At 36.0% G+C, this 9,529-nt stretch overlaps 1 protein-coding gene across 1 annotated transcript; it reads right to left on the bottom strand.

The window, feature by feature from the left end:
- Positions 1–3,932: 3,932 nt before the first annotated feature.
- Positions 3,933–9,025, bottom strand: LOC120004867 (conserved oligomeric Golgi complex subunit 8-like). The gene is made up of 12 exons (XM_038854194.1): positions 8,672–9,025; positions 8,322–8,474; positions 7,653–7,801; positions 6,986–7,063; positions 6,795–6,888; positions 6,621–6,695; positions 6,155–6,451; positions 5,562–5,629; positions 5,415–5,469; positions 5,119–5,257; positions 4,600–4,784; positions 3,933–4,517 (listed from the first exon to the last, which is right to left on the bottom strand). Exons 1-12 carry the CDS (start codon positions 8,789–8,791, stop codon positions 4,227–4,229), a joined length of 1,704 nt encoding a protein of 567 aa, XP_038710122.1. The 5' UTR covers positions 8,792–9,025; the 3' UTR covers positions 3,933–4,226.
- Between the last annotated feature and the right edge of the window lie 504 nt (positions 9,026–9,529).

Here is a 9,529-nt window from a genome sequence, read left to right as displayed (position 1 = left end):
CAACATAGATTAATATAGCCGACCCCAAACTTTTAAGATAAAGACTTTGATGATGACGATGAGATAAAAAAAAATACACTCTAAAGAGCAATATAGACTAATCTTTGTGCGGTGTGATAAAAATTGATTAGTATACAATGCGGCTACCTTTATCCAAAAAAAAAAATTACAATGCGACTATGGGGGATTTTTCCTAGGGTGATAACCCGTCCAACCCACACCCAAAGACTGTGTCTAGCACAACTTTTATTTATTTTATGATCTAATCCCCGCATCCTTCATTGGTAAAACTTGTGATCTCTTGATGATAGGAGAGTAAATATCCAAATTACCATTTAGACTAAATTTATTACGTGCATGATCTTTTTCCCAAATCCATTATGCCCTAATTGAAATTTGTTCTTGAATGTTCAAGTCAATAAATAAGAATGTTGAACTTTAATCACTTTTTTTTTTCATTGAGAACTCATAGTCGTTCTTCGGGTGTGTATTGAGTAAATTCATCAAGCTCGTGTACGTAATAACCTACCAAACCACACATAAAATACATGTGAGCTCCCCCTAGCTAGTGGGAGAGTTCTTCGTATATTATTCTAACAAGAATCAACATGTTCATTAAGTACATGTTATCCCCAAAAAGATAACAACATATATATCATATATTTAAGATGGATATTATTCCCTTGTAAATTTTTTTTGGATATTATTCAGCTGTACTAATGCTTGTTGAATCGCTATTAGAAAGTTTATATTTTTCCATATCATGGTAATCTAATGATTACCCCCTCTCCCTCTGCCTCTCCCTCTCTGTAGAATAACAAGAATTGCCAAAAGTCTTTGATGAGATAAACCTCATCAATTGGGGTGAGGGGGGTTGCTGTAGTTTTTCTACAACAGTTCGTGCTGTAAATTCATTACAGTCTCGAGTAAATTTTTTAAAATTTCAAAAAAATTATATTTGTATTTTGATCGTTTATACGAATCCAATGATATATATTTTGTCCGAAACAAAAATCAAATTGAACATAAGAAGGGCATAACAATTCTGAATCATTGGATATAAACTTAAAACTTTCTATGTCTTTTTTCAGGTTGAATTTGATTTTTGTTTCAAACAAAAAATATATCGTTGGATTCGTTAAATAAAATACTACAGACATATAATTTTTTTGTTATTTTTAAAAATAATATAGATGCTCAAAATTGCTACAGGGGAGCTACTGTAATTTTATTTACAGCAGCCCCCTCTCACCCAATCAATTGGGGATAGGGATAGGGATAGGGATAGGGATAAAGGAGGAATTAAGGGGATTGGTGGGAGGGGTTTAAGAGATTTAGAATTACAAGAAGCATTGGTAACAGTAACTGAATAAATGTCTGTCTGGCGATACATGGAAAAAGATAAAAAAAAAAAAATTAAATTTTTTTTCTTTAAAATAATTTAGGGTTATTCCATCGTGATGCAATACATCTCTCTTTCCCCTTCTATATAAAACCCCAACACTCCAATTCCCTTCTCCACACAACACAACTCAATAAACCCAACAGTTACAAAACGAAAAACCTAGCTATATGTTCCACTCTTATGGAACATTATCTATCTATCTACATATATATATATATAGAGAGAGAGAGAGAGAGAGAGACTAGCTAGGGCATATATGTTGGCGGAGTTTCTCTGAAGGTTGAAGGTTTGTGCGGGTGTGGAAGCTAGAGGCTTAATTGATTTTGTGTGGCGTGGGTAAGGGAGGTGACAGAAGAGAGTGAGCGCACATGGTACTTTCTTTCATGGTCGATCATGCTTGAAGCTATGCGTGCTCACTCTCTGTCTGTCACCCCGCCATCTCTCTCTCTCCCTCTTCCTCTCTCTATACACACACACACACACACATGTGGAATATAAATATGAAATATAGGCATCACTAGATCACCAATATTCACATCATTTATTAAGTAACTATTTTAGGTAAGCAGTATATTAATTATGTGTATTTATGGTTCATATAATTAGCAGACTCAATAATTTTGTTTCATTTTCTTAAGTTTGTGAATCTATGGTCGTCTTGGTGGGTCTTGTTTATAAATTGGTATGATATAGTATCTGTATGTGAATCGTTGAGTATGCCAAGCACCAGAAAAACTAAAAAAACAAGACACATATAGATATCCTTGCATTCAAGAAAGTTTTAGGGTTTCACATATGAATATATGATCATTCATTACTCAGCTATTGAGGAAAAGTATTTCGGATCTTCTTTACCTAATTATGTCAACATGATTTGGAGGCTGCTGGTTGATTTATATCTGTTGAATACAAGGCACAGCACAAGAATTACAAGCTTAATTTCCTAATGTTTGATTTGCTTATAAATCCATTTGAAATTGCATCTTCTATATAGTGCATATCTTATCATCATTATTTTTGTTATGTGGTGCAGAATCGTTCTTGAATCAAGGGAATATATATATATATATATGTATGGGTTGCTTCTATTTTGAGCAGAGAAATAATTCTACTTATATTATATAGGTCTTTGACCTCGTTCACAGCAAAAGTTTTGTGCACGAGTATTGTTTACATTTACAAATATAAATTTTACAAAAAAAAAAAGTTCCTCGCGGGCTGCACAACTTTTGTAGTATATTTTCAAGACAAATTTAGAAGATTATGTCTTTGACTTCCTTGTGCATAGATGGAAGAAATATACCCAAGAAATTGAGGTAGAATATGACTCTTCCATCAACTAGTTAGAAGAGTTTGGTCATTTTACTGATGCAATAATAGAATTTATTTTTTGATAAAAAATAATAATTGGTTTTGGGATTTTTTATTTTTTATTTTATTTTTGAAGAGGTTATATGGGACATGTTATTTTCAATTAGTGTGGTCTTCATTTTGGGGCAATCTATCTCATATAGCAAAAATGGATAACTCATATACAAATTGATGATACAAGAGTTCTGCTCCAAATCCACAGCATCCAGCACAGTTTCATGTAGTTGTCTCTTTAAAAATCAGATCAATGACTCTCAATTGGCGAAATAAACGGCAAATCAAATGCCCCATGCATCTCCCAGAAGTCTTCAGTTTTTGACAAACCATTGTCATCTCCCATCATCCACAACCTGCAGCTCTCCACCCTCAATCATTAAGGATATTAATTAGTTACATATCTATTTTGTATTTTTGTTATTGGTTCTTGCATGTTTTTTCTCATACCATCTTTTTCGATGCCCTGTTGTTTTCTTTTGCTTGTTGTTTGAATTTTTTGTTGTTTATCAATAATATGGATGACGTGTATCAAAAAAAAATTGTAAATTTCATTTTCTGAAGACTATATATCTTAACCACATCTATATATAATTAATTTTTTCCTTGTTCCAAAAACTTCTTCTATATTAGTAATATTAATGTTGATGGGAGATCACATGATCACTATGCATATCTTGCTAACATTTCCAAAAAATCTTGTTAATTTGGTTGTATTTTTTGTTTGACTGTTATGGTGGATAATAAACGTATACTTCTTCCATCACCATTCACCAGTCACTATTTTCTTCAAACATCTCAACAACACTGAATCGATCGATAGGGGAAGAAGTAGATCAGAGCTTGATTTGTTGTAAGGTTGACGCATGCATCTCCCACACACTATATAAAGGATATTACATTTTATGCACCCATTTATATATATATGTATGCATATATTCTCCATTTGTGAAGGTGGTCCTCGGTTCTTAATTATTTGGCATATTCCTGAATTAAGGTATGAAATATATAAAAATTACTTGCTTGGGTTAACTGGTTAAAGAAAAAAAAATAAATTAATGTATGAAATATTATTATCTTTCTGGTGCTGATGTATCAAAAAGGGAAGAAAAGTCGATTTCTATGATACTCAATTCGTTAGATTTCATTTCAGTAGATGAAGTTCAAAAATCCTAACAAATGAAATTCACTTCTAGAATATGTTATCATAACAGGTCAAAGGAAAACAGCATTGCCTACAGCAACATTACAATACATGAAGCCCTACTAACTCGTATTTGCCGTTCTGTATATATTATAATCAACACACTATAATCTAGTCTCTCCTCCTTTCTTCTATGATACAATCACTTTAACCAATTAACAAATGAATTCTTTCTCCTATAATTTTTTAACTAAAAAGACCCTAATGAGCCTCATTTGACAAGGGGATAACCATTTCTAGGTGCTTCCCGCATCACCTTGTTTTTTCATCAGTCTCTGAAGTGCGACTTTCCTGCTCTTCATTCGTCGAGGGACCTTCTACTGCTTCAGAAGCAAGTGTGTCCCCATATTCCACCACAGTTATGTCACCATTTTCTGAGACACTCTTTCTATCTGCATCATTGGCTGGTTTGGGGAGTTCTCTTGAAGTAGAAACTGACAAAAGGCGGCTTATACCATCATATAAATTCTTAGCATCCGTGATAATAGAAGCAGCACCAGGATAACAGCGGCCAAAGCATAATGCACAATGTGGATAGACAACCTGCGTCCCGGAGGAGCTTGTGAAAACATTTCTATATACAGTTCACTTACCATAAACACCTCAAGTTATTAAGTAACATCACCTCTATAAATGCCCGGCAAAGTGCAAGGAAGAGTCCAGACTCATTTTGTTTGAGCATCCGAGTTGTGTTATACCTCAACAGAGAGTCAGAAACAGCCTGCAAACCTTTTATTAATTCTTGCGCAAGTACATGCTTCAAGCTTATTGGAGCACAGGGTCGGAGCTCATTCATTGCAGCAGATACACCTAAACAATAAGTTTTCCAGGAAAAAGTAGTACAGCTAAGTAATTCTAGAACTCAGCCAATCCTTTAAGCTTCGCTAGTCAATATAATCACAAAATAACTAGCCAAGTTGTCTAGTTTAAAGCTAGGTCCATTGATTGGATTGGAAGTCACACCCAGCATTTCGATTTCAAGCAAGCATATCAGTAGTGTTAACTAATAATAATAGAAAAAGCTAACAGAAATGGTCCATGAAACTACTTCAGTAGCGCTGCAGCCTGCAGGTAGTTAATTATGAAAAATGCTAAGTCTGACAGCTAGAGTAAAAAGCAAATGAGAAGAAGAGAACTGATTTACCATTAACAAAAACTGCTAGAGGTGGATGTTCCATAAGATAAGAGGGAGGAGTCACATCCGCTTGACTTTCTTCTCCGACATTGTTGGCAGGAAACCCGACAACAGGCAGCGAAACCCACCGATGTGATTCCAGAACTAACTGCAGAACAACCATCAATTACCACTCATCAAACGTCAAAATGTTTGCTTAGAAAAGAAAGTTGTCAACTTGACGTGCATATTAAAAAAATCAGGAACATAAAACAATTTTAAGCCATACAACATATAGCGTAGAAATTTCACAGGTGCTGGTTCACCTGAAAGTTTTCAACTGCTGTACTCATATTCTTTGAGAACAAGTTGAAAACTGCACTGTAAAGTAAACAGATTCAGTTCGTGTCGCTCGGGAAAATGAAATAAAATAATTTGAAGAAGTGATGAGTGAGGAAGAGATAGATATTTACTCTTCAAAAAGTGGTGGAAGCATGCCTCGGAAATCCAATCCAACCCAACCCAGTCCCATAGCACAATACTGTCATGAAAATAGAACAAGGTTAGCATCATTTTTTTGTATTGAGTAAATCTTCCATTGCGTCTCTAACGAAGTGCAATTAGACTCATGTTAAGCAGTACTAGGCCTCACTACAAGCAGTAACATTGTAAAAGGGACAAAAAAAACAAAGACATCTACAGAGTATAAGCTTCTGTTGATTGTTTATAGAAGGCATTATATGATGAGGATTTAGCAAGAGACTAAAAGTGAAAGTGCGTCTGTGCAACTCAATGTCATTGTGAAAACATAGCCACATATTATAGTTCTTGAAAGCCCTAAACTAACAGGGAAAAAAAGAAGATTGAGATTTCCATGTGTCAAAAGGAGAACAGTATTTCTGTTATGATACTGGGGAAAAAAAACAGAAAATCAAACTATGATAATCCTCCAGAAATCGCAAATTAATGAAGAAGCAAACGCATTTAATATGAAAATATTCCCACCAAATAGTAGAGGAAATCATGAAGAAAAGCACTGTCCAAAATTAAAATGTGAAATTCTCACCATGCACTGATCCAGAAGATTTGACAAAGACCCGCCTTCGGTAATTGTGGGAAGCATGACTTTTAACGTTTTTAGGTGTGAGGTAATCTGATGCATGGTCCAACTAAAAAGAAGCCCACCATCAGCATTTTCTTCACTTCCTGATGTGTCATCAGCAAATATTGCTCGATATTGGTTTACAACATCAAACAGGTGCGTTCTCTGGTACTGTATCATCCCTTTTAAGTACTCATAAGGATTTCTTTGGTCCAGATCTTCAATAATTCCAGTAAGCCATGCCTCTCGGCATCTCAAAAACTGAAAAAATGAATATCCTCATCAAACATTTTACAACAAAGCACACAAGCAACTTTAAATGGTCACACAACCTGCCAGAAAGTTGGCTAGAAATATTAACTATACTGTTTCGGAACACACAAAACACAATTTAAATTACAGTGAGCACAAAAGTCAGCAGTAAGCTTACCTGCAAACGCATTTCATACTCGCTAAATACTCCTATACGACGTAAATATCCAATAATGCGGAGGCATTCAGGCAACTGCATTGCACAAGCACATCCACAAAAGTACTTGAGAATTTACATTCATGCACGTGGATTAGTCAAGTTGCTATTATTACGATGACTATTGCATAATACCTGAATACTAGAGCGAAGTTTCTGGAGAAGCTGAGACAGAAGCGATTGGGTGATCTGCCTAACGTCAGCAGCTAGGGCTTGAATAACAGGCAATCTTTGACAAGGGGAAAGACATTCTCAGTGAGCTGCCATTCACAAAGACTTAAGCCAAACAAAGCCGCTTGAAAATGTAAGAGAAGTATATAACTCACTTGGGATGCATGGTTGAGAGTTTGCAAACAAATGCTTCTAAGTCAAGAGCCTCGTCATAATTTCCATTCCTCACACATCTGCAGGATAATGTGAGTTAACAAACTTTTAAAACTCTCCTTCTGCCAAAAAAAGTCACTGACACAAGTTCCGAGAAAATCAACAATGAACTTTTGAACAGAAGATATAAACAAAATATCTCAAATGACCACAAGACGTTCTGAGCTCTGTACATCTGAGAACGAGATCGTCATATTACCCTTTCCAAATTTGGAAGAAAGTAAACTTCTCTTTATAGGCAAATATTCCCATCACCGAAGTGCTTTTTGATAGTGCAATAACTTCAAATTACTGCTTTATTAATTATTTCTTTAAACTATAAATGAGTGATATTCCTAAATTTATTTTAGGACATCTTTCTTTTCACAAAATCTTAACTTAGTCACGCAATTGGATCATCAGTAGTTTTTCAATGTGCTTGATAAATAGATCATTACCAATGGCTTGGACTGATATTAAGACATATCAAATGCTACAGTCAACAATGAATAAAGGGATTAGGAAGTAATATCAACATCAGTGTCTCAGCAAATTCCATTGATAACCCTAGAACATTGCCCGACAATTAAACTAAAACAAGTGGCCATAAAAAATTTCTCCAAAACATACGTGTCCATGAGCTGAGGAATTTCCAGCAAGTCAAGTAAAGTACTGTGATTGGCTAGTAAAGTTTGGTTCATTTTCCTCTTCTCTAAGATCTGTTCTGCAGATTCAACGAACTCAGTGCAACCAGCCGTCAGCCTTGGGATTTCAGTTATCTGACAAGGAGAAACAATTCACAATATGTAGCCCAAGTAATAACACAATATTCATCAATCTTATGGAAGGACATTAAAAATGTCAAAAGAAAACCAAGTTAAGCACATTCCTCAGAAATATAAATGAAGCAAACTAACATTTTTGGCTTTTCATGAACAATGTTACAAAGCATAGAATACCAAGTTTTGTTCATTACTCCGACCCTCTCTTAGCACACATGTGAATCAACAAATACATCCAAATGACCCAAATGGATAATAGAAAATGGCAGGGAAGCCTCGAATGAAAAGTAAAAATGACTTAATGTTCATGTTTCTTTCTACATGTACCAAAAAGTGTCTCACCTCATTCATTAAAAACCTGCAGGTCCAAAACAAATGAGGTTTCTTATGTTACAGTCCATGTAATCTAATTTGAACTTGAAACTTATTAGAAATTAGATGAGCGCAACAACACTTAATATCAGACAACAGAAGCACTACATCAGAATGTGAAAAGGACAACGGAAATTCAAATTACCATAGATTCAAGATGCTTATCAATAGAAGACACCTCCTCTCGAATTGCAAGCAATGCATCAGCCGCAGCAATGAATGCACGGTAGTTCTTCACCGCCACCTCCTGCATTTGCCTCTGAATTCGCTCCGCATCCACCCGCAGAAGCTCTGGTTCCTGTAATGCGCATTGATAAGAATTCAAGCCATGACCGAAAATTACACTGTACTAGAGCCAATAATAAACTGTTTCGGGTCCTTAATTATACTGTTTTCCGGTTCATATTTTATCCAAACAAATGAAATCAAAGAACAACGACGGTAAACATGCACAGGTAGATGATGTATTTATATCGGTATAGAAAGGGGAAGGACCTTGTGGAGGCGATCGAGAGTGAACGAGAGGAGCTCGGAAACGTAGGATTGTTGATTGACGGAAGCAAGGGGGGGAAGACTCGCCACCGTCGACGTATCCTCTCCATTTTCAGTCTCCATTCAATTTTGCAATTCAAAGCGCAATACAATCGATTGTCAAACTAAACCGTCAATTAGGATTTTGGACCCAAACAAAGAAGCGGTCCAGAATCGGAGTAAATCCGATTGAACCTACACTGCGTCCCCGTCGAGCTTCTCTGAATACTATTCGTTGGATCTGACTCTAGCCCTCTGTGTCACGATGAAGTTCAGGAATATCAGTCTGGGCTCAATTTCTGGCCACATAACCATACGTTGGACCCATTGTTTATGTGTTGCCTGACCCCTTGAGCCTTTTATTACGATATTCTCTCTAAAAAGGCCCAAGCCCGAAAGAGAAAAGGGCCTGGGGCCCAGGCTGAAGATAGAGGACTACATTTCAACAGCACAATCTCCCAATTCTACAATCTTGAAATATTAATTCAACATTGACCCCTTAATTACAACATGTAAAGAACAAGAAACAACAATAACATTTGATGAAGGCACTGGTGGTGGCGGAGAGTGATGGTGAGATTGTGGTGGTGGTGGTGGCGGTGTACGTGATTTTTTACTGGTGAAGGAGGTGGGGAACACATGACTGGACATGTAGACAGCACAATCACAAATACACAATATACCTGTTTGATCATCTGAGTTTACTCTGGCAACCATGACAGTGCCCAATATTACTATCTTCACAAACAAACCAAGCCTTTTTTTTTTCGTAAAGGATTTAGAGTAGTATTGACATAACGCATCTGTTACTTGTTCAGTTGC

The sequence above is a fragment of the Tripterygium wilfordii genome, chromosome 9 (genome assembly GCF_013401445.1).
Source record: "Tripterygium wilfordii isolate XIE 37 chromosome 9, ASM1340144v1, whole genome shotgun sequence".
Lineage (NCBI taxonomy): Eukaryota > Viridiplantae > Streptophyta > Magnoliopsida > Celastrales > Celastraceae > Tripterygium > Tripterygium wilfordii.
The sequence above is the reverse complement of the archived record's forward strand: the minus strand, read 5'-3'. Positions and strand labels throughout refer to the sequence as shown.